General features: G+C 46.7%; 1 protein-coding gene across 3 annotated transcripts in view; it reads left to right on the forward strand.

Moving 5' to 3' along the window:
• The window catches only part of SH3RF3 (SH3 domain containing ring finger 3), a 191,463-nt gene that overhangs the window by 95,550 nt on the left and 70,019 nt on the right, over positions 1-25,894 (forward strand). For 2 of the 3 annotated variants that reach the window (XM_066376895.1, XM_066376893.1), the window contains exons 2-3: positions 1,433-1,708; positions 16,672-16,767. In XM_066376895.1, the coding sequence (XP_066232992.1) occupies positions 1,433-1,708; positions 16,672-16,767 (372 nt within the window). The remainder of the gene's footprint in view (positions 1-1,432; positions 1,709-16,671; positions 16,768-25,894) is intronic. The other variant, XM_066376894.1, reaches the window with a different exon arrangement.

Raw genomic sequence — 25,894 nt, forward strand, 5'->3', positions numbered from 1 at the left:
AGTCTCTGTGACAAAGTGATGTTTCCTTTTGTGTACCTAGTTGAGGCCAGTTAGATTAACAGTAGGTTTTTTTCTTTCCTTAAACACATCTTACCTTGACGGGTACATTGCCTTCTCTCGCTGGTCATGAGTGAAAATCCTGCCATCACAGAAATAACATATTTAATTTTTTAAAGTTGTGGTACACCAAATTCAACTGATACAAGAAAGCTACTCTGTTGTTATGTAGATCTAACCTCATGGCTGCAGCAGGCTCTCTCAGCCGCTGCATGCTGATGTTCTGGGCTGTGTAATCCTGTATGTGGGTTGTGGGGTGGGGGTTGCTTCCTGTGCATTGTAGGCTGTTTAGCAGCATACCTGATCTCTTCGAATTAGGTGCTAATAGTAACCACTTCTCAGTTCTGACAACCGAAAGCGTCTTCACACATTGCCAGATGACCCCTGGGGTGGGGGACAAAATTGTGCCTGATTTGGAACTCCTGGGCTGGGGGCTGAATGGCTGTTTGACCCACAGTCCCTTCCGTTCTTTTCTGATCATGGCCAGCCCTTGGGTTGCCAGTGACCCCTTTGCCCCAGCTCTCTAAAACGGGGGCCCATTCCAGTCTACTGTGTACACAGCAGAGCCAGCCAGGCTGAGTGCTACCGGAAGCAAACCTGAATATTTTCCTCGTTGAGTTCTGCTTGTGTTCCTATTTTATTGGTTAGTGGCAGCTGTTTGTCAGATTGCCAGCGGGTTCTCTTTTAACACCCTGCTGTTTGACGTTGTTGAGACACAAAGGCAGGGAGATGGAGTTGTCAACGTACTATTAACTCCTCTACAAAGAGCTTTTCTATGTGCACTCATTTCAGGCTTTCGTGCCCATGTCGACCCATTCAAAGACTAAAGAAACCCTTGGCATGGGCAGCTCTGGTGAGAAAATGTAGCTTCTGTTAGGAAAATGGTTGGGTGTTGGCCTGGAGACAGAAATAAGGTGGTTTTTTTGTTTGTTTGTTTTCTCCCAGAGAATTGGCCTTTAGCAAAGCTTACTCTGTGGAGTGGGGATTGGCCACCAGTAAAGAAGAGGAAGAGACATCCAGTGGCCACTGGTCTTTATGAAATAGAACCAGTTAAGTTAGAGGGGCCCGGGAATTGTATGATGACATTGAGTTTCCAGGTAGTTCTACAGACTCCTTATTGCCAAAGAACATAAGTGAAAGATTCCCAATCTGGCAGGAGTCGCATCAACCAGGCAGAGCCCAAAGTGTAACAAAGAGAATTTATTGCAAACACCTGGATGCAGGTTGGCTGATTATGACGGGGTGTGTTCCTTTGAAATGCTTCCCATTTGAGGGCATTTTGCACATGCACCGCGGACACGGGAACCCCACGCTCCGGGCTGCTTGTGCAGCGGGGACAGCCACACTGAGAACTGGTATTGTGTTTTATTTTCAGAACCCTTCCCAGCTCTCCTATGGCAAAGCCCTGTACAGCTACGAGGGGAAGGAGCCTGGCAATCTCACATTCAGCAAGGATGATGTCATCATGCTGCGCCGCAGAGTGGATGAGCACTGGTTCCACGGAGAGCTGCGTGGTGCCCACGGCTTCCTGCCCGCCAGCTATGTGCAGTGCCTCCGGCCCCTGTCCCCGACCCCACCCCAGGGCAAAGCCCTGTATGACTTTGAGATGAAGTACCAAGACCAGGACGTGGACTGCCTGACCTTCACCAAGGTAAGGTGGCCTCTGTGAGCACAGTCCTCGTACGGTGATTCCTGCAGGTTTGACTTCTGCCTCTCTCTGAGATCCACCTCCCTGCTGGGCCTCCCTGAGTGGGAATGGAATTGTGTCTGCCTCCTGAGGTTTTGTCGGCTGGAATGACACATGGCTGTACCCAGGAACTGACAGGGTGCTCTCAGAACAGGACAGCTGGTCACCTGGGTCACGTGTCTAACTCAGGTGCCAAGGAGTGAAGTCTCTTCAGGACCAACAGACCCTGAAAGAGCTTATCAAGGAACACTCTGCAAAAATGCCCTTCAGGTCACAGGGCTACCCAGAAACCAGCATGTCACTCATGCCCTGTCTTCTGGAGTACACGAGAGGGTGGACAGGCATGCTTAGGTTCCATTCTTGCCAAGAGAGACCCCAGTTAATGACAAACTGCAGTTTTTGGCAGTGGAGTTTTCTTAGGAGAGCAGGTGAAAGGGCTCAGAAACTATCAAGCATAGGAGGACAGAAGTGATGGGCCGTAGGCAGTGATGGCCCCTTCCTGCCCACTGCCAATTGTGCTCCATTCTCTTCAGGAGGGGGACAGGAGAGAGCCCTTGGAGCTTCTCCTCACACTTGGTGCCAATGAAGCAGTTCCCATAGGTATTATCTCTACCAAGGCCTCCTCTTCACAACCACCAAGTTTCCAAGGGTAGTAGTCAGAGCCTGTGGTCCAGCTAAAAACTGGCCAAGCTGTAGAGAATTTTATTATAAGAGTTTATTTGAGCCAAACTAAGGGATATGCCAGGAGCAAGATCTCAAATGCTTCACAGAATCAGGTTTGAGGCTGGTTTTATGCATTGGGAATTAAGGAGGGAATGTAAGGAAGATTACACAGAGGTGGGAGAAAGCAAGTCTGGGATTGGACTACAGGAAAGTTAACAAGATTATATACTCTTCTTATTCCTCTCTTTTATTTTGTCTTTTATTGCTGATCACTCCCCCTCCTTACCCAGCATCCTCTCCTCAGACAGCTGTGAGCCTGCCCTCTATATATAAGTCTATCTCTGTTTTGCTTGTTAGTTAATTTTGTCCATTTATTGAATAGACTGTCTTTACCCCATTGTATGTTCTTGTCTCCTTTGTCAAATATTATTTGACCATAATGGCATGGGTTTATTTCTGGATTCTCTATTCTGTTTTTATTTCAGTACCAGGCTGTTTTCAGTACTATGGCCTTGTAGTATAGTTTGATATCAGGTATTGTGATTCTCCTACTTTGTTCTTCTTTCTTAAGATAGCTGTTGCTATTTGGGGTCTTTTGTGGTTCCATATATGTTTTTGGAATATTCTAATTCTGTGAAATATACCATTGGTGTCTTGATAAGAAGTGCATTGAATCTATACATTTCTTTGGGAAGTATGGACTTTGTTTTTTTTTTAAGTGAGAGGAAGGGAGACAGAGACAGACTCCTGCATGCGCCCTGACCAGGATCTACCTGGCCAACCCACTAAGGGGCAATCTTCTGCCTATCTGGGGCTCTTGCTCATTGCAACTGGAGCCATTTTTTTAGTGCCTGAGGTAGAGACCATGAAGCCATCCTCAGCTCCCAGGGCCTACTCACTCTAATCGAGCCATGGCTGCAGTAGGGGAGGAGAAGAAAGAGAAAGAGAGAGAGAAGCAAGAGGAGGAGGGGTGGAGGGGTGGAGAAGCATATGGGTGCTTCCCCTGTGTACCCAGGCCGGGAATCAGACCTGGGACATGCACACGCTGGGCTGACGCTCTACCACTAAGCCAACCAGCCACAGCCTAGTATGGACATTTTAATGAGGTGAATTCTTCCTGTTCATGAGCACAGTATATGCTGCTACTTGTTTGTATCTTTCTCGAGTTTTTTCTTTAATGTCTTATAATTTTCTGAATACAGGACTTTTACATCCTTGGTTAAATTTATTTCTAGTTATTTTATTTTTTTTGAAGTAACTGTGAATGGTATTGTTTTACTGATTTCTCTTTCTTATAGTTCATTATTGGTGTAGAAAAATGCAACTGATTTCTGAATATTTATTTTGTATCCTGTTACTTTACTGAATTCATTTATCAGATCTAGTAGTTTTTGGTGCCATCTTTAGGTTTCTCTATATATTGGAATTATGTCACTTGCAAATAATGACAGTTTTACTTCTCTTTCCAACTTGGATACCTTTTATTTCTTCTTCTTGTCTGATTGCTGTGGCTAGGACTTTCAGGACTATGTTGAGTAAGAGTGGTGAAAAGGGGCACCCCTGCCTTGTTCCTGATCCTAAAGGAAACACTGGTAGGTTTTGCCCATTGAGTATGATGTTGGCTGTGGGTTTGTAATGTGCTCTCCCGAGGGCAGTTACAGCTTTTTTCAAAGGTGTGTGAATCCAGGTGCACAGAAACAACACACGGAGCTGCCTTAAGGCAGCATGAGGCCTTTCAGTACAGAACTCATGGGCTTGGGGTGTGAACTTCCCAGTTAGGAACTTATGATCAGATCACCCTGAGGTTACTCTCCAGAGATGTCTTTTCTGTCTGTCCCTACAGTCTTCCTGAAGTTGGAACCAAAGCTCAGAGGCTGTGTCCCTTACCCATGGCGGGCAGCTAGGGCCTCTCTCTCCCTTCTCTGTCTTGTCTCATTTCCTCCTCCTTTCCTCTCTCTACCTCCTGTTCTCATTCCTCCCCCAACCCTACATGAGGTTAGAAGTAACAGCTGGAATTCTAACTCCAATCTCTGACTTTAAAGCTTACATTCCTACCACTTCTGAGAGCACATTGTTGTCTCTCTGTCTGTGTCTCTGTCTGCACAGTACACAACTTGGCTGTGGCACTGAGTTCTCGGTGGGGGCTGCTGGGGTACCCGTACACCATGAGAGCAAACCTGGCATGTCCCATGCATGGCCGCTATACACCCGGCCCACTGTTCAGATGGCCAGTGAATAGTCTGGTTTCATTCAGGGAGTCAATTTGTCCTACCTCCCTTTAGTCAAGGTGTTGCGATGATTCTGATTGTCTTCTGGCTGACACTGCCTCCCAGGAGTCCAGCATCCAGCTCCCTCTCCATCTCCCACCACCAGCTCTTTCCCTCCTTTTGCCCCCACCCCTCTCCCTCTCTCTCTTGGTGGAAGTGAGAGGGGCAGACTTCTCAGAATGTTAGGCAGACAGAACCCATGCCTGGCTTACATCTTGGCCCAGTGGACCCTCAAGAACCTGCCCTGCGCTGAGGATGGCTCCATGGCCTCTGCCTCAGGCGCTAGAATGGCTCTGATTGCGGCAGAGCGACTCTCCAGATGGGCAGAGCATCGCCCCCTGGTGGGCATGCCGGGTAGATCCCGGTTGGGTGCATGTGGGAGTCTGTCTGACTGCCTCCCCGTTTCCAACTTCAGAAAAGTACAAAAAAAAAAAAAAAAAAGAACCTGCCCTGAAGAGGAACCTTTTGGGAGCCTGTCACTTCTGACCAAGAGTAGGGACCCCAACAGCCACTCAGGCTCCGGATGGGCCCTTGCTAAGCCTATGTCTAGAATTTCATCAGAGGAGAGCTCACTGAGAAATGGTGGTTACAGAGGCTTGGAGCCCTCCCTGCCACCGCCCTCCACCCCTACTTCTCCCAACAGGGACACTCAACTCCAGGGTGAGGACTGGAGCCCACCGGACAGGACAGGCAGCACTGTATACCTGACAGAACTGTAATAGGCCCCCACCCTGCTGGAAGCTGGTCTGTATTTGGAGAGTACCCGCTGCTCCCCTGGAGCCTGAAGAGGATAGTGAGGTATGCCGGTCACCCTGGAGGCAGATCTGCTGGTCCGTAACTAACATAGGTAGTGATAGAGTTTAATATTTGATACTTCAGGGGAATAAAACCACATTAAAGCAGTCCTCATGGGACAATTTAGAACTCTGTTAGGCTTCCTTAACAGAGGCTAGCATTGCTTTTCTTTTGAATTATGTTGGGGAGTGGGGTTGTTCTGTGCAGGTCTCAGCCTGTCATTAGCCAGTGTCATGGCTGGACCTGCCCTGTGGTTCTTGTTGTGATTACAAGACAGCTGTCAGCATAAGCATGACAAGACTTTGAAGAGACTCAGGTACATTATGTACAGTGAGGTCTTAGGCAAGAGAGCACATGGGCCTGGGGTTTTGCTTTTGTGCAGGTCAAGGGTAGGGGCCTAGGGTGTTGAGAGCTTACTCTTTTTTATTAATTTGAGAGAGAGAGGAATGGAGAGAGAGAGAGAGAAAGAGAGAGAGAGAGAGAGAGAGAGAGACAGGAACATTGATCTGCTCCTGTATGTGCCCTGACTGGGGATGGAACAGCAACCTCTGTACTGTGGGACCATGCTCTAGCCAACTGAGCTATCTGGCCAGGACAAGGGCTTGTTCTTTAATGGTGAATTTAAAACATAAGGGTAGGAATTTTAAGGCATGAGAAGAGAAGAAAAAACCAAGTAGTCCAGATGGTCAGTATGGAAATCAACCAAGGTCCTTAAACTGCTTCCGGGGAGCCACCTGGCCTTTTGTTCAGTTACTGTGTCCACAGTGTGTTACCTAGACAACCTTCTCAGACGTGCAGGCCTGGGAAGCCCACACTTACGGCAGGCACCTGCATGACAGAAGAGAAAAAGCAGAAAGGGCTTATACTGCACCTTCTCTGGGCTGTGAGCAAGCATCACGGTGACAGGAGGCGTGGTCACAAGGGCCCTAAAGGGGATGGCATTGGAGTTGAGGTTGAGGGGCAGAAGCAGCAGGACCATGGGGTCTCCTGTTTCCACAGGGACACATCTCAGGATGTTTTGAAGGACTTTCTTTTCTAGAATCCTGGGGGTAAATGTGGAAGGTGAGAGACCCTTGGCCATGATTCCCAAGGAAAATCACTCTGTGACACCCTGCCATCTCTGCATAAACTTGTTGCCTGCACTCATCTGTACCCTCCTATCTGGGATGGAGCACAGCACCCCTACTAAGCTCCTATCTGTCTCTCACCTCCAAAGGTCTCCAAACAAAGCCTCCAGAGGGAGCGGCTAAGGCAGCGTGACTGCTATCTCTATGTGACCTTTGTCTCCTGTTCTGTTTTTCTTTCCCTGGGCACCTGTGCTGGCCCCTTGTCCCCATGCCTGGAATGCTGGTTCTGTTGAGGCCACACCTCAAGTGAGCAAATGGTTCTCACGCTTTGGCATTGATGGGTCAAACAAGCTGGGTGTTGCCTTTGTGGGGCATCTTGTTTGGAGCTGCTCCACTCTGGAGTCAGCGAGGACAGCGGGATCTCTGAGAGCCACAGGGGTGCTGTCTTACTTTGAACAGACATCGCTGTGGTGGGACTGATTGGGTTTTAAAAGGCTTAAAGCAGGTGAATCAAAGCAAGTTTTTACCTGCACTGTTGGATTTTGACTAGTCCTGTTAAAATCACATTCATTAAAGTTGTTCTAAAGCCAGAACCTTTGTTTCATTTAAGAAGGGCATGAATAATTGCTTTTTACACTACAGAAAGCATATTTCGTAACTTCTTAGTAGTCCCACTCCCACGAGCTGAGCATGTGCAAGTAGAAAGGCTAAAGAAAAGGTGTGCGCTGTCCTCAGCTCTGTCCGCTGGTTCCTTGCATGCTCTCATGTGAAGTCCTTGATGTGAGCTCACTCACGTTCACAGCAGGGATTAGGCTGGTACTAGGACTTTGTAGTAAGGGGTCCTATGTGTGATCTCGACCATATGACCTTAGGAGAACACTTAGCCATGCTGGGCCACGGTACCTTGCCCTAAAGATCAGAACACTGCTGCCTGCCCTGGGGGTGTGAAGAGCAGAGCTCAGGGCCAGGCACACCACACCAGCCTGCGTTCCCTTCTGATTGTGGCCGCTGACTCCAGTTACTGTGTTTTTACTCAACTACAAGGTCCCAGAAATGTTTGTGGAGCCCTGACCCTATAATTTTCAGTGAATGACAGCATGCTGTCCATCTCTGGCCCCCCAGGGAGCTGCAGATGGAAAGGCCTGGTGCTGCCCTTTCGTGGACTTGCTCTGAGATGCTCAGCTGTCCTCTGAGGTCGTGTGTCCCCTCAGCAGCACCCAGCCCATTGCAGGCTCACTTTAGCATCCAACGTTCAGCGGGGGCCTGAGGCTCATACCATGATCGCCTGAAGCTTGTCCCCCAGCCTCCCATCATGCTCGTCTTGTGCGAAACCTCTGCCCTGTGGACATGGGAGAGTTCTGTTCTAGTCATCAGCTTGCAACCTTCCTTCTCTGCCCAGCACCGAGGGGATGCTTTGAGTTGGCAGAAACCCTTTTTAAAATACCACCACAGTTTGTCCTGACCTGTCAGACTTTCCTCCTGTTGCTGTCACCACACAGCCCCTCCATATGACCTTTTACTGCTGAATGTTTAGTCACCATTTCTAGCGTGTTGGCTTCTCTCCTGTGTGAATCAATCCAGCATTAATCCCAAACAATGCTCCCTTGATCCAGGGAACAAAAGTAGGTAAAAATCCAAGGTACAATCACATAAACAAAAGGAAGGAGAAAAACCACATGATAATTTCAATAGATGCAGAAAAAGCATTTGGTAAAATCCAGCACCCATTTATGATCAAAACTCTCAGCACAGTGGGAATACAGGGAACTTACCTCAACATGATAAAGGCCATCTATGACAAACCTATAACCAACATCATACTCAATGGGCAAAAGTTAAAAGCAATCCCCTGAAGATCAGTAACAAGGCAGGGGTGCCCCCTTTCACCACTCTTATTCAACATAGTTCTGGAAGTCCTAGCCACAGCAATCAGACAAGAAGAAGAAATAAAAGGCATTCAAGTTGGAAAAGAAGAAGTAAAACTATCATTATTTGCAGATGATATGATATTGTATATAGAAAACCCTAAAATCTCAGTCAAAAAACTACTGGACCTGATAAATGAATTCAGTAAGGTGGCAGAATATAAAATTAATACTCAGAAATCAGAGGCATTTTTATACACTAACAATGAACTGTCAGAAAGAGAAATTAAGGAAACAATCCCCTTCACTATTACAACCAAAAAAATAAAGTACTTAGGAGTAAATTTAACCAAGGAGACTAAAGACTTGTACTCGGAAAATTATAAAACATTGATAAAAGAAATCAAGGAAGATACAAACAAGTAGAAGCACATACCGTGCTCATAGTGAGGAAGAATAAACATCATTAAAATGTCTGTTACCCAAAACAATTTATAAATTCAATGCTATACCAATTAAAATACCAATGACATACTTCAAAGATATAGAACACATATTCCAAAAATTTATACGGAACCAAAAAAGAACACAAATAGCCTCAAGCAATCTTGTAAAGGAAGAATAAAGTGGGAGGTATCACACTTCCTGATATCAAATTATACTACAAGGCCATTGTACTCAAAATAGCTTGGTACTGGCATAAGAACAGGCATATAGATCAATGGAACAGAACAGAGAACCCAGAAATAAACCCATGCTTCTATGGTCAATTGTTATTTGACAAAGGAGGTAAGAGCATACAATGTAGTAAAGACGGTCTCTTTAACAAGTGGTGTTGGGAAAATTGGACAGCTACCTGCAAAAAAATGAAACTAGACCACCAACTAACACCATTCACAAAAATAAACTCAAAATGGATAAAAGACTTAAATGTAAGCCGTGAAACCATAAGCATCTTAGAAGAAAATATAGGCAGTAAGCTCTCTGACATCTCTCGCAGCAATATATTTGCTGATTTATCTCCATGGGCAAGTGAAATAAAAGAGCATAAACAAATGGGACTATACCAAACTAAAAAGCTTTTGCACAGCTAAAGACAATAAGAACAGAATAAAAAGACAAACTACACAATGGGAGAACATATTCAACAATACATCTGATAAGGGGTTAATAACCCAAATTTATAAAGAACTTGTAAATCTCAACACCAGGAAGACAAACAATCCAATCCAAAAATGGGCAAAAGAAATGAATAGACACTTCTCCAAAGAGGACATACAGATGGCCAATAGGCATATGAAAAAATGCTCAACATCATTAATCATTAGAGAAATGCAAATTAAAACCACAATGAGATACCACCTCACACCAGTCAGAATGGCACTCATTAACAAAACACAGAATAAGTGCTGGCGAGGATGTGGAGAAAAAGGAACCCTCCTATACTGCTGGTGGAAATGCAGACTGGTGCAGCCACTGTGGAAAACAGTATGGAGATTCCTCAAAAAATTAAACATCAAACTGCCTTTTGACCCAGCTATCCCACTTTTAGGAATATACTCTAAGAACACCATAGAACTGTTCCAAAAGGAGAAATGCACCCCATGTTTATGGCAGCATTGTTCACAATAGCGAAGATCTGGAAACAGCCCCAGTATCCATCAGTGGACAAGTAGATTAAAAAGCTTGGTACATATATACTATGGAATACTACTCAGCCATAAGAAATGATGACAATAATATGGATGGACCTTGATAACATTATACGGAGTGAAATAAGTAAATCAGAAAAAACTAAGAAATATATGAATCCATACATAGATGGGACATAAAAATGAGACTCAGAGACATGGACAAGAATGTGGTGGTAAGGGGGGGGGTGAGGTGGAGGGAGAGGGGTGAGGAAGGAGAGAGGGGGGTGGGGGGAGGGGAGGGGCACAAAGAAAACCAGATAGAAGGTGATAGAAGACAATTTGACTTTGGGTGAGGGGTATGCAACATAATCAAATGTCAAAATAATCTGGAGATGTTTTCTTTGAACATATGTACCCTGATTTATCAATGTCACCACATTAAAATTAATATAAAATAAAATAAAAAGCAGTGGTACATATATACAATGGAATTCTTTGGGGCCATGAGAAAGAAGGAAATCTTACCTTTTGCGATCACATGGATGAACCTGGAAACTATTATGTTAAGTGAAATAAACCAGGCAGAAAAAGAAAAATATCATATGACCTCACTCATTTGAGGAATCCAATGAACAATGTGAACTGAGGAATGGAATTGAGACAGAGGAGAGATCAAAGGGACCAGAGGAAAAGAGAACAGAGGAAAAGGGGATGATAGGATGGGATAAACCTGAAGGGAAGGGGGGGAGGAGGGCAAGAAAGATGTTGCAGGGGAATATGGGGGAGGAGGGATGCATTCTGGGCAACACTAGAATCTATGTAAACACAATAAATTAAAATCAATAGTAAAAAAATTTCTTAAAAAAAATTCAAGGTACACAGAGATTCAGATCAGTGACTTTGGGACATTTGCTTAGTCTTCGAATCTCTTTTTTAGCTATTGAATGGAGTTGACACGAGGATTCATTGAGCAAAGGTGTTTAAGACTGAGCTCAGAATTGGCCTTCAATAAATGTTTGCTTTCTGCTCCTCCCACTCTCTCCCTTTTCTGGGGAATGTTGCCATCCTGTCAGACACCTGCCCCTTCTTGTGTTAGCCCAGTGTTCTCAGAAAAATAAACGTCCTTTGTGGGTAGACGTACACCATGGAGAACTGAGAATTCCAAGCACTAGTCCACTGTCCCCTTATTCTCCTGGTGTCTGATTTCGGGGGAATGGCCCAGGGGTGGGAAAGCCCCTCAGCCCTGGAGTCAAGGCTGCTGTCCCATCACTGGGCACCCCTGAGCCCACTGTGCCATTCTTCCTGTAGGGCTGAGAACACTCAGGGATTTTGCGACTCCTCCTTTTCTTCTTCGTGAGCCCTGTGTTTTGCTCAGGCTGTGTGACCCCAGCAATTACCTGAGAAACTCAGTCAACTTCTTGGCTCTTAGATCCTGTTTCCCTCCTTCCAGTGGGGCTGCAGCTCTTCAACCACCTCTGCATGCCACCTGGCCTATGTGGCCGAGGCACCTTTTCTAAGGAGGTCATTCAGAGGTGCCAGTGACCATGGTTCAAAGGCCGCCTGGGGGCTGCTGAGGACTGTCCTTGCCTAACCCCTTCTTTTGATGTTGAGGTGAGAGTCAGACACACTGTCCCAGAGTGATGTTGACTTGTCAATGGAACTTGGGGTAGATCTGAAGCTTGGTCAGGAAACATTTGCAAACCTATTTGGAATGTGAGCTCCTCCTTCTCCCAGAACAGACCTCACACCCTGTGTGGCTTCCGCCCCACTGTTTCCCTGGCTCACTGGGTGCCCCAGCCCATTCTCCTCAGCAGCTGGAGCCCGAGAGCCTTCCACCCTGCAGCAGGTGGTGCCTACCCCTCCTCAGGACCCCCATTGGCTTCTCCTCCCCAGAGTCCACATATAGGCCTGTGCTACAGAACTGCTTGAGCCAGTGCCCGCCCGCCTGGCTCTCTTCAGAGCACCTGGCCCTGGCTCACACCTTTCCCAGGCATGCTGATGCCAGCTCCTTCTCGCCTGCCAATGGTGCAGGCTCCTCCAGCCTGGGTATTCCCCACCTGTTCGCAGCCCCTCCAATCACCCCTGACCCCTTGAGATGGAACCCCTTTACCCAGCACATTTCCATTTACTCCTCCCAAGAAGGTGCTGTGTTTGCATGACGGTTGTCTGTATGTCCTGGCTGGAATGCAGGCTCCCCGAGGATAGAGTTGTCCATCATCTACTCCCTGCCTGTCCTCAGCATGGGCCAGTGAAGGACACACAGGACTCGGAACACATATTTCACAGTGAAGCTGAGCAGGGCACTTTCTTGGCCTGGGTTGGGAGTCTGCTGGTCTTACTCTGGAGAATGTCAGTTAATTCTCACCTAGCCTCCTTGGTACAATCATTCCTTGTAAAGACATTTATCAACTCTTAATTTGTGTTCCAGGTGTGGGGATGGGTGCCAGGTCAGTGGATGGGCATAGAGAGGCCCACTTTCCCCGTACAAAGTGGGAAGACCAGGGGAGGGATCTCTGGCACCTGAGACTCCACCCTGCTGGAGGGCATGTGTTCACGTGCTGTGCCTATGTGTGCAGTGCATGGGTTGGTGTGCATCTGTAGTGGGGAGAGCTCTAAACACTAAGAAGGGTGTGACATCTGACCTCTGACCTCTTTGTTTTTACCTGGGCCCACCCCCTGGCTGCAGGTTTCCCTCAGCACTGAAGGTCCCTGAGAAGTCTGCCTCACTCTCAAAGTATTGCCCTTATTTGAGTTCAGACCTTGGGCAGCCTGTGAAATCTGCACAGGATAATAGGAGGAAGTCCTGGGCTCCCACATCACAGGTACCAGGGACCCAGCAGGACACTGGGGGTTGGTGGCTGCTATGCTTCTGTTAAGAGCCTCGCATAGAGTGCCCACCATGATCAGAACAATGAACAATTCTGTGTCGCTTCTACAAGAGGTTGAGGGAATCTTTGAGCTCTTCCTTTTAACATTTTCTCTTCTTCCTGCGAAACAGTGAGTTTAGGAGCTCTGTCTGTGGCTAGCCCATGTTCTGACAGGATGGTGCTGTCAGTGACAGGGCCTGGTCCCCAGTCACACTTGTGGGAGCTTGGCTGAGCATCTGGAGGGGCTACCCTGTCTTGAAACCCCTTGACAGCAGATGACGAGGAGGATGGAAGAGTGGAAGTGGCACTCCAGAGCAATGGTTTGCTTACTCTTCGTGACATTTTGGGGACCGTTTCTAGATGTCACGTGGCTCATGTAGGAGGGTGAAATACTGGGCCCCCAGAGGCTAGGTTGTGCAGAGCTGCTGAAGGAACTTACTGGGGTTTCCAGTGCACCTGATTTCAGGCTGAGCCCTGGCAATTGAGCTGTGACATTCGCTGAGATGTGCCTTTAAAATGGTATTGAAGGATAGTGTGCTCAACTAGCCACCTCTAGTGGCTTCCAGAGGCATCTGTGGGGACAGCCACGCCAGCCTTCAGGCTAATTTGGTAGGCATAAAAGAAGAAGGATGCTGTCTGGCATGCCAGAGAGTTCAAGAGGGTTATCAATGCTTTACGTACCCACTACTCCAAGTAAATGTTTTTTGATAGAGCCAGAAACTTTAAAAGTTTTATACTTAGCTGAATATATATTTATTCAAAATATTTTTCATTTCATTAAGTAATGGGAACATTCATTTTAAAATAAGAACTACAGTACTCCCTCCTCATCTGCAGGGTGTATACATTCTAAGACCTCCAATGGATGCCTGAAACCATGATAGTATAAAACCCGACATATACTTTCTTTTGTCCTGTGCACCCATACATACACTGTACAGCTTCTCTTTGGTGTAACTAAATTGCCAGCATCACTATTCTCACCCTTTGGGGCCATTATTAAATAAAACAAGGATGACCCGAGCACAGGCACTATGATTCCATGACGATCAGTATGGTAATCTAGACCAGCGATTTTCAACCTTAGTGCCACAAGAATTTTTAAAACATGCAATACCTGACTGTTGAGTCAGGGGCACTGCCTGTTTTCCCTTAGATTGTCCAATAAATAAATGACAACAGCTAACACACCAATAGCCATCTGTGTGAATGCTCTCTCTCTCTCTCTTTTTTTTTTTTGCATTTCCATTAGAATGTCCTGTCTTGAACCATAAATACATAGATCGTATAATAGACTTGTATTTTATTGGTCACATTGCATAATAAGATTGAATCTTACTGGCTAATTCTTGGTACCAGAAATCCTTATATACAAGTATAAGTATCTAATTTCTTTTTAACAGTTTAATTGCTTTATTTTTTTAAATAATTTTTTAGTTTTCATTTACAGTTGACACACAGCCTTATATTAGTTTTATATGTACAACCCAGTGGTCTGACATTATATAACTTACTAAGTGATCAGCCTGGTAGGTCTTGTACCCATGACACCATACATATTGACTGTTTTCCTAGTGCTGTACTTGACATCACCTTGACTATTTTGTGAGAAACAATTCGTACTTCTTAATCCCTTCACCTTTTTCACCCATCCCCACAACCCCCCTCCTGTCTGTTCAACTGTCAAGCTGTTCTCTGTATTTATGAGTTTGTTTCTATTCTGCTTGTTCATCTTTTTAAAGATTCAATTATTAATAGATTTGTATTTATTGTGTATATATTTTGTTTATTTTTCTTCTTCTTAAAGAAGACTCTTTAACATTTCATATAATACTGATTTGGTGGTAATGAACTCCTTCATCTTTTTTTTTTTTTTGGTCTGGGAAGCTCTTTATCTGTCCTTTGATTCTAAATGATAGCTTTGCTGGGTAAAGTAATCTTGGTTGTAGGTCCTTGCTTTTCATGACTTTGAATATTTTGTGCCATTCCCTTCTGGCCTCAAAGTCTCTGTTGAGAAATCAGCTGACAGTCTTATGGGAGCTCCCTTGTAGGTATCTAACTTTAGCTTTTCTCTTGTTGCTTTTGAAATTCTCTCTTTGTGTTTAACCTTATGCATTTTATTGGTGTGGGCCTCTTTGGGTTCATCTTTTTGGGGACTGTCTGAGCTTCCTGGACTTTTATGTCTATTTCCTTCACCAGGTTAGGAAATTTTCTGCCATTATTTTTTCAAATAGGTTTTTAATTTCTTGCTCTCTTTTTCTTCTGGCACCCCATGATGCAAAGGTTAGTATGTTTGAAATTGTCCCAGAGGCTCCTTACAGTATCTTAATTTATTTTGGATTCTTTTTTCTTTTTGCTGTTCTGTTTGAGTGTTTTTCTCTTCTTTTTTTCCTTTCTTATATTCCAAATCACTGATTCAATACTCACGTTGTTCTCTACTATTGAGTCCCTATAAATTATTCTTGATTTCAGCTAGTGTTTCCATCATTTCTGACTGGTCTTTTTTTTATGGTTTCTGTGTCCTTTTTTATGCTTATTATTTCTTTGTTCAAGTTCTTCTTTCAACATCCTTACAACCAGTGATTTGAACTCTGTATCTGACAGATTGCTTGCCACCATTTTGTTTAGTTCTTTCTGTGGAGATTTCTCCTGTTCTTTCATTTGGGACGTGTTTCTTTGTCTCCTCATTCTGGCTGCTTTCTTATGTTTGTTTCTATGTACTAGATACAGCTGCTATCTCTCTCAGGCTTGGTATAGTGGCCTTGTGTAGTAGGTATCCTGTAGGGTCCAGTGGCTCAGCCTCCCCATTCACCTGAGCTGGGCATTCCAGGTACACTCTTATGTGGACTGTACGCACTGTCCTATTGTAGTTGAGCCTTGATTGCTGTTGGCATCACTGGGAGGGATTGAACCCCAGGCCAGTTGGCTACAAAGACCAGCTGTGACTACAGCAGAAAAACTGCTGTGCAGGAGTAGAGTCTGTGGAGCAGGACTTGCTTCTGTGGGGCTTTGTGCTCACCAAGTCTTCCCCTTCAGTGTTGTAATCCCACTTGGTCTGAAGCTATCTACCGGGTGCACTGGCTTTGGGACCTCCTGGGAGTTGCAAGGCCAATCATTGCCTGTGCCCTGCCTAGAGCCACCTGGCAGAATGATGTGCAGGTGGCTGCTACTTGTGCTGGACTTGGAGGTGCCCAGACGAGATCAAGCCATGAACCAATGCTGGCTGCTGCTAGTGCCAGACCTGGGGCCACTTAGCAAGAAGTTTGGGGTATGTAGAGTCCAGATGCTGTTTGTCTGAGAGATTTTAGGACAGTCAGAGATAATTAGTATTCAAAAGCCGCAGCTTTGGTTTACAAGTTGGGTGGGGTGGGTTCTCAGGGAATCACCAGGCCTGGGTGAATAGTGTGAGCCAGGTTGATGAAGACCCAGATATGGCACCTGCCTGCAGGCTCTGTGGGGGTGGGGTCTCAGAAAAGGACCAATGTTCTCTGCCTGTCTGTCTGGCAGAAAGCTACCCCCACCCCAGCTCTTGCCCTGATGCCCATCAATGCAGTTCCTCCCCGTATGTCTCTGGTGCCTTTCAAGCTGCTGCCTCTGTGCTGGAGCTCAGAGGGAGTGAGCTGAGTTAGTCTGTGCCCAGAGTTCCAAGTCCAGAAAGAGAAGTCCCCATAAGTTCTGGCTGTAAAAATCAGCAGGATTGAGGCTTTAACAGCACTAACAGATCTCTTGTTTTGTTGTTGTTGTTGTGTGTGTCCATGTGGTTGTACAGGATGATGTCCTGACTGTGATCCGAAGAGTGGATGACAACTGGGCGGAGGGGATGCTGCGGGACAGGATCGGGATCTTCCCCCTCCTGTACGTGGAGGTAAGGCTCTCTGGCTTCTCTTCTGCCCGTGTTGTTCTGACCCGACCTCGGAACCCTTCTCTCAGAAAGAAAGAGGCTACTCCACGGTAGTCTGAGATCAGATGGGGTTTTATTCACCACATCAGTGCTTTAAGAATTGCCTTGGTCAGTTTTGAGTGGTCTGTCCCAGGCGTGGCTGCGAGCCATCTCACCATGTGGGCCACAGAGGAGAACTCCCAGGTAGATTTGGCCTGGTCCTCATGGGGAGCCTGGGCCAGCACCCACGCTTCTGAGACTCTCCTGAGTCCTGGGCACTCATCGCCTTAGAGTTTACACGGAGCTGAAGGAGACGTTCCCAGACTGTGGGCAGCATCGTCCTAGGACTCTGGATTATTGGGCAGGTTCATCTAACTGTGAGTCCCTAATGTGAAGACAATTAGAGGCTAATTTGAGGTCTTAATTTCCTGTCTCTTTTCTGTAACTAAGAAGCACTAGGTTTCTAGTGAGTACATTATGGGCTCTTGCAGAGTGGTAAGTGTCTTAGAATGCTTGACTTCTACACCACTGGCTCACGATTGTGTGTGTGTAAGAGTGTTTGCCCCTTGAGTGTGTGTGCCATCTGTCATTGTGTGTCCACATGAATGTCTGTGAGCTGATCACATGCATCACCCTGTTACTACGGCAGTCATCTCTGGTAACAGGCAGAGCTGGGACTTGAACACAGGTTGTTTTGCTCTGGACATGGTCTTTTATTCTCCTGCTGCCCACTAACAAACCACAGCTCACTCAGCTTAGTAGGTGACGTGTCAGCTTTTTCACACCTACCCAGAGGTGTGTGGGCACTGGTGGCTGTTAAACACATCTGCTGATTCCTGTTGCTTACAGGTCAAGATTGACTGCTTTCACATGGCATTCAAGGCCCTTTGCAGTTTGACCCTAATCTATTTTTCCAGCCTTTTCACTCTTCACTTGTCATTTCCTACTCCTCTTGCCTAAATTTTCTGGTCCTCTCACATTTATTTTGGATAAGCTGCCCAGGACATTCTGAGACCCTCCCCACAACAATAAGTACACACACACACACACACACACACACACACACACACAGCTTCTATAGTACACCTGTGAGATTCACAATTTCCCTAAGACCATGTGAGCTTCCATTTGTGCCTTATTCCTAAAGGGGTATTCTTTTATGTCCCGCTGCTTAAGACAAAAGAACTTGATGCATGAATACCACTCCAGCACAGTGGAGAAGAAAAAACTTGTGCTCTCAGACATTTCTGCTGGTGGAAATTTTTTCCTAGGCAGACCCTTAGAAATGTACTCGCAGGCACATACAAGAATGTTCAGAGAAACTTTACTGTGATGCTTTAAACTAGAAACTGTTCCTTGTCCATCTGCAGTGGACTGAGTAAATGAAGTAGGTCCACACAGCAGAAGTCTGTCCCGCAGAGAACATGAGCACAAGGTACTGCATTTGAGAGCCTGGGTGACTGTCACAGACAAATGTTTGAATGAAGCCACACGCAAAAAGCATGTGCTGTATGATTTTTTCTAAAGGAAGTTCAGAAGCAGGCAGAACTCTTCCAGGCTCATGGAAGTCAGAGCGGTGGTGACTTTAGGTGTGGGAGGTTTTATACCTTGGTCTTGAGGGTGGTTGCACAGGTGGAGCAACTATAAAATGGTGCCCTTTTCTGGGGCAGCTCCAGGCAGTCAGGGGTGCAGAATGCTTGTGCACAGGTTGGGGAGGCCAAACAGTTGGGCTTTCTAGTGACTACAGACACATGCAGAGGCTAAGCCAGCAAATCACCCATCTGTGCCTTCCCAGGGACTGACTCCCTATTCCCTGGGAATATTCTTTTCAAATATTCCTCCCTCTAGGCTATGAAGGAGGCACCTTCATCTTTCTGCCCATGTGGCCCTTCAGGTCCCATACTTCCATTCACAGGCCCGTCTCTGCTCTGAGCATAGCCTCCTCAGGCCCTGTGTGTTTCTTCAGAGAGGCTGTGCCCATGGCCCTTGAAGCTTAGGTGCAACAGCCTCCTTCAGAAGCAATGGCAGGCTCACCTGAGCTCCTGCCTGTTCTGTCTCCCAGACCTGAGCCATGCACGGTCATGGGGTGGGTCTGTCCTCTGTCCTGCTGCCCCAGGGCAGCCCACCCTGTCCTGTCTCCTCTCCTTCTGCTCTGGAGGCCAGTGATCAGAGCCCTTTTTGGCCTCCCACAATATGTCTGGTCTGCCCCCACCTGAGGGAGAGAGCAATCAGGGGTACCATGTCCTGGCAGAAGAGAGGGGGCTCCAGTGGGGCACCCACATTCCAGGGCAGCGGGAGCACAGAGGACTGACTGTGGTGACAGAGTTCAGCCCTCTCTGTGGGTGTCAGTAGTTTGCCTCTGTTTTGGTATTGAATGAATCCTATGTGATGTGAGGGAAACTGGTGGTGTGATGCTGCTTATAGAAAAAGTGAATTAATATGTATGCAGTAATAAAGAAGACAAACACTAAATTCTTGTAACACCTAAAAACAACAGTGGCAGTTACTGATGACACCATTTCCCATTTGAAAGTCTTTCTTTTCAGCACAATGATTATAATTACACAGACAATTTTGCCCTAAGCCTTATTGATTGTGATGCTGAGCTTAGTTGTCTTGCTCGTGTAGCATGGTTCTCTTCCTGTTGCTTCATTTTATTTTGTTTTATACTGCTCACAAAAATTAGGGGATATTTCAAAATGAATATGAAGCGATCAAATATCCCATAATTTTGTGAGCAGTATGTTTTATTTTTTTGAGAGGGACAGGAACATGCAGCTGCTCTTATGTGTGCCCTGACCAGGGATGGAACCAGCAACCTCCACACTCTGGATGATGCTGTAACCAACTGAACTGTCTGGCCAGGGCTTAATTTTTATTGATTTTCAGAGATTTCTCTTTGGAGAAATGTCGATTCAGGTCCTCTTCCCATTTTTGATTGGTTTCTTTGTGTTTTTGGTGTTAAGGAGTATGAATTACTTATATATTTTGGAGATTACCCCTTTATTGGGTGTGTTGTTGGAAAATGTCTTTTTCCATTCCATTGGTTGTCTTTTCATTTGGTTAATGGTTTCCTTCACTGTACAGAAGCTTTTTAGTTGGAGGTTGTCCCGTTGGTTTTTTGTTTGTTTCCCTTGCTCAAGGAGATATATCCAAAAAAATGTTGCTAAGGGCAGCATCTAAGACTTTAGTGCCTATATCTTCTTTTAGGAGTGTTATGGTTTCTGATCTCACATTTACATCTTTAATTGATTTTGAAGTTTGTGGGTTTGTTTTGTTTTTGTATATGGTGTAAGAAAGTGGTTTAGCATCATTATTTTTTGCATGATTTGTCCATTTTCCCAGCATTATTTACTGAAGAGACTGTCTTTATCCCATTGCATAGTCTTGTCTTCTTTGTCATAGATTAATCGACCATATAGCTGTGAGTTTATTTCTGGACTCTCTGTTCTGTTCTGTTGATCTATGTGTCTATTTTTATGCCAGTACCATGCTGTTTTTATTACTTTAGCTCTACAGTATAGTTTGATATCAGGTAGTGTCATACCTCCAACTTTGTTCTTTGGTCAAGATTTCTGTGGCTATTTGGGGTCTTTTGTGGTTTCATATAAATTTTAGGGTTAGTTGGTCTAGTTCTGTAAAATACGCCATTGGTATTTTGATGGGAATTGCATTGACTCTGTAGATTACTTTGGAGTATGGACATTTTAACAATGTTAATTATTTCTACCCATGACTATGGTATTTGTTTCTGTATTTTTGTATCTTTATTTCTTCAGTGTCATCTAGTTTTTTAGGTACAGGTCTTTTACGTCCTTGGATAAACATTTTCCTAGGTATTTTTTGATGAAATTGTAAATGGAATTGTTTCCTCATTCATTTGAATTGCTGGATCTTTCTTATTTTAAACCTTACTTACCTGAATAATCACCTCAATTCACCAGCCTCCTAAGTAGGGCCTCACCTGTACTGATCAATCACCTTGAAGAGAATAGTAAGGCTCAAGGGCAAACCTGGAGGGGACAGATGGAACAGAGGCAGCTCCCTGTAGTGGGCGGGGTGTGGGTCACCCTTAGGGCTCCCAGTAGCCAAGGACTCTTGCCCTTTGTTGGGGTTTCTGTTATTTCATGGCAAGGCTCTGGCATTGCATCTTAGGAGATGTGTGCTTCTGGGGATAGCGACTTCCTCGGGGGCAAAGCCCCCACCCCAGCAGGTGCTCCACAAGTATTTGTTGAATGCATGGGACAATATCAGTCTTAGACTGTTGGCAATTGGCATTCCAAATGTCCAAAGTTCAGTGCCCCGAGCAAATAGAAGTTTGGCACAGTTAACAGCTGTGAAGTTATTAGCATGTCATCGCAGTAAGAGGAAGGGACAGAAATGGCCTTCCACTTGTGGTAACTGTAGCTGAAGCTCTCCTAGAGTTAGAATTTGCCTGACCTAATTTCCATGCCAAAAAAAAATATCTGTCTGATTTAAAATGAACCCACCCCTATAATTTCCAAAGGTGGAGAGCTACATCCATGGATGTGTTGACTTTTTCTTTTAATTAAGTGGGAGGCAGGGAGGCAGAGAGACACACTCCACATGCACCCCAACCAGGATCCACTCTGCAAGTCCCCTATCAGGCAATAATCTGCCCATCTGGGGCATTGCTCCGTTACTCCGTAACTGAGCTACTTTAGTGCCTGAGGCAAGGACATGGAGCCATCCTCAGCACCTGGGGCCAACTTGCTGGAACCATTCGAACTACAGCTGTGGAAGGGGAAGGGGGGGATAGGTGGAGGAGTGTAGAAGCAGTTGATCCTCCTGTGTGCTCTGACTGGGAATTGAACCTGGGACTTCCACACACCAGGCTGATGCTCTAGTGCTGAGCCAATCTGCCAGGGCCCGATGTGTTGATTTTTAACCTACAGATGTAGCAACACCAAAAAGCAACCAGCGCTCTGCAGTAGGTGCAGTACTGGCAGCTGCGGTGTGATGGGGCAGAGGTATGAGTGGGAGCCTGGCGCTGCTTTGTGAGCCGTGGGATTTGGAACACATGACTTAGGCTCACTGTGTCTTAGTTTCCTCATCTATAAAACCACCATGTTGGTTTTGCCTGAGAATTTTGGTATAAGGGCCAGATGAGACTTTGTGGTGACGAAGATGGATCTTGGATGTGTTTGGCTGGTGGTCTTCACTGGGCTACTTGTTTTGACCAGCTTGGTCGATGTTTTGGTTGCTTTTCTCCTCAAAGGCTGCCTTCCGGGAATGACCTTCAGGGATGAGGTCAAGGGGTGCCAGAGTTAAAAGGAATTAGTTACTCTGTCCTTGCCTACCCTGGCTGATAGTCTAGTCTCATCTAGAAGGAAATGTTCTACAACCTGGAAGCACTGGTCAATGAGGCTCAGAGGTTTTTGCCAGCCCATCTCACAGATGCGGCAGCTCCTGAGATTCCTCCTGACAGATGTCTCGGGCAGGTAAAGGCCATTCTTCATCTACTCCTGAGTCTGTGCCCCAGGAATGGTAGGCCAGCCACCATGTTGGTGACCCGTCCTGCACTTGGTGCACCTTGGGGGCAGCAGCACGTGGAAGGAAAGGCCACGCGACTGCTGTCCTTGGTCCTGTGGGTATCTATGGGTAGTGTGAAGCCAGAACCACAAAGCAGAGTTCTAGATGCTTGCTACTCCAGTGTGGTCTGTCAACAGTGGCTGCTTTGTCTCCTGGGAACTGAAAGACATGCCAAAACGTGGGTGACATCCCACACCTACTGAGCCAGAATCTACATCTTTAACAAGCTCCCCAAGTACAACTGAAGACCACACTTACTGACAGCTGTCCCTATGCTCCTGCCACATTGGCAGCACCGTGGAGCCCCGATCATGTCAGGTGCACAGTAGAGACTCGTCTGAATGGTGTTCCCATGGAAACACCCAGTGGCTGCCTCTATTTTCATCGTGAGCACTTGGTCCTGCATGCCTGTGGCTGGGCTTGCTGGGTCTCCATGGACGGGAAGATATGCTTCCTCCTTCAGGTCTCAGGTACAGATGTATTGAGACTGAACTTTCTGCCTCTGAATGGGAAGGGGGAGCCACTGTGCACATCTGTTTTCTCTGTTGTTTTTCTTGAGAAATGCTGGGACCCTCCCACCCCACTGTCCTTCTTTTAATGTTGTGTCTGGTATCATCCTGTACATCTGATTTTTCAATCATATTCCTTTTTTAAAGCATTTCTTCTACACTGATCCATTCAAAGTCCTCTCACTCAGAACTTGTGGTTTCTTGGTAACCGTGATCCAACAGGCCCTGGTCTGATGCTTCCCCAGACCAAGTGCCCAAATCCATGCTGGCCTTGGGCTCACTGGAGCAGGGGTCTCATGGCTCATGTAGGAGCTGTCTTTCTTCAACCTGGTCCCCAAATTCAGATGCAGCTGGAATGCAACAAATTCTAACAGGCCACTTTTGGAATTCTTTAAACCACGGAAAGAAGGAACTCTTCAGTTCTTCTGACTTTTCTAGATGTTTGTATGCGTGGAAGAAAGAGTGGTTGTGGGGGACTATCACAGCCGAGCATATAATGTTGAGGAGACACAATCTTGAACAGAGGGTTGCCGAGCCACAGAGCCAGAGCACAAAGTTCCTGGGGGAGCGACCTTGACTAACTGCTACTGTGCCATTGCCAGACTGGACCCAGGGAGGAGGGTCGTGTGTGATTGTGAGCTGGCTCTGCCCATCTGACGCCATGTCCTCAGTAGCACATGGACCGCTGGCTGGCTCCTGCACGAGGACCCCCAGAGCAAGAGGGAGCAGGTATGCAGTGGATGCCCTCCTTCCCAGGTGCCAGGGACAGTTCTCTTTTTTTTTTTTTTTTTTTTTTATTCAGTGAGAGGAGGGGAAGCAGAGAGATAGACTCTCACATGTGCCCTGACAGGGATCCACCTGGCAGGCCCACTAGGGGGTGATGCTCTGCCCATCTGGGGCCGCTGCTCTGTTTCAACCAGAGCCATTTTTAGTGCCTGAGGCAGAGGCCATGGAGCCATCCTCAGTGCCCGGGACAACTCGCTCCAGTCAAGCCATGGCTGCAGAAGGGGAAGAGAGAGAGAGAGAGAGAGAGAGAGAGAGGGAGAGAAAGGAGGGGGAAGGGTAGAGAAGCAGAGATGGGTACTCCTCCTGTGTGCTCTGGCCAGGAATCAAACTTGGGACAGCCACATACTGGGCCGATGCTCTACCACTGATCAAACCAGCCAGTGCCTACTTTTCTGATAAAATAAACAAATGCATCAAGATGCTTAAGCTTCGGGGTAACACCTTGTTTCCATTTTGTATAGATGTTCAAAATGTCTTTTATTTCTATGGAAAACAATAAAAATTGGAGTTATTGAATGTGTTGGTTCATCACTGACTTTGTGTTTATGTGGATGATGAAAGCATGGTCCGTCTGTGTGGGTTGCAGGAACCCACCTGAGATACAGGTCAAGTGACCCCATCTGCAGTCAGAGCAGCAGAACCTGTTTTTTTCCCAGGTGAGCATCTTGACTGAGAGAGGGAGCACCCTCAGGCAGGAGGTACTTGTCTACCTAACCACACCCAGCCCCTCACCTCACCACTGGCAATCAGCGGCCACTCCTAGCACGTTCTAATGTTCTGCTTGTGAGGGAAAAGAGGGGAAACTTCCACATTTGTCCACTGTCTCCTCAGCTCTCTCTGAGGGTCCCCCCCGCACTGAGGCTAGGCCCCAGCATCTGCTTAGTTTCCCCAGTTGGAGAAGGAGGAGGAAGTGGAAAATTATGGCTGCTCTGAGCGGGTCTGATGCGAGAGCCACTGTCAGGGGAAGATGCTAGCGGGTGCAGGTGTCCTGCAATAACAGGCCATGTGGTCAGCACGTGTGCGCCCAGAGAGAGGCTCTTCAGTTGGACGGCGTCAGGTTGCCGCTACCAGACCCGTCCCCGAGGGTTGTGTCGTGTGGCTCATTGGCACTTGTTGGAAAGATGGCGGCAGCTTTCCTGGACAGTGAGCTTTGTGTCCAGGACTAAGGCCCAGAGGTGGAGCCTCCCACTGCACTTGTCAGCATCTAGCAGGCCAAGGCCCCTGGCATTGATAGTTAGTTACTGAGCAGTTTTCTGTCTGTGTCACTAGCTAGCTAGCTAGCTATCTCTCCAATAAGAAGTCACTTGTCACCAGCAACAATTCAGTAAAGAAGACAGGGCTGAACTTTTTCTCACATCAGGAGGCCTCCGGCGGGAAGTTCCCACGCCTCTGGCAGAGGCTAGGGCTGTAGAACTGATGAAATGTTGAGCCTTCACCATTTGGAAGCAGACGTTCTCACTTCCCTATAGTTTGTTGGAAGTTCTGTCTTCAGTGGGAAATATATCGGCCCACCCCTGCAGCACCCGGCGAGGGCTTTGGACTAAGGCAGGAGTGGAAAAGGCGTGATGTCCCTGCTCACTGGTTCTCTGTGGAAAAAGAGAGGGCAGAGTGGTTGTTTGGGAGCAGCGCCTGGAAGACCTGTGCTGGTGGTGAGCTTCATGCACTCGGTAGGCAGCTCTGCAGGCAGAGCAGTGCCCTAGGCTGTATCTCCGCTCCATTGGGGGCCCGTGTGCTCTGCATGTACACAGTGGACCTGTTGAGTCCTGCGTCTCCTGATTTTGAAAGTGGGATTTCCAGGACTGACTCAACAGAGGAACGGGGGAACTAAGTGAGACAGTCCAGGTCTGTTGCTTTGGGGAAGGGAGGAAATTTTAGCCCAGCCTCAGGCATGTTATTTCTATAATGAACTTCCATGTGGAGGGACAGGGCGGGTACCATTTAGACCACAGGAGGGGCAGTTTGCTGCCTGCTCTTCTGTTTTGCTCTTGGCCCTGAAAGGTGGGTGCAGCACACGGGGGTCCAAGAAGCTGACTCTGGAGAGCAGCGCGCAGGGCCTTGGCGGGGAGCCGGTGCCTGGTGCTCTCTGAGCCGTCACTGCCGAAGGAGCACATGAAAAGCAGACAGAATGGAGTGGAACAGCTGAAGCAGGAGGCAGGAAGTGTTTCAAAGTAAACAGCCCTGGACTTAGAGCACATGGGGCTGGAGGACTTTCCATCACCTTTCTGAGAGATGGGTCTCTATAATGAGGCGCTGAGGCCTGGCTG

This window comes from Saccopteryx leptura, chromosome 3 (genome assembly GCF_036850995.1).
Source record: "Saccopteryx leptura isolate mSacLep1 chromosome 3, mSacLep1_pri_phased_curated, whole genome shotgun sequence".
NCBI lineage: Eukaryota > Metazoa > Chordata > Mammalia > Chiroptera > Emballonuridae > Saccopteryx > Saccopteryx leptura.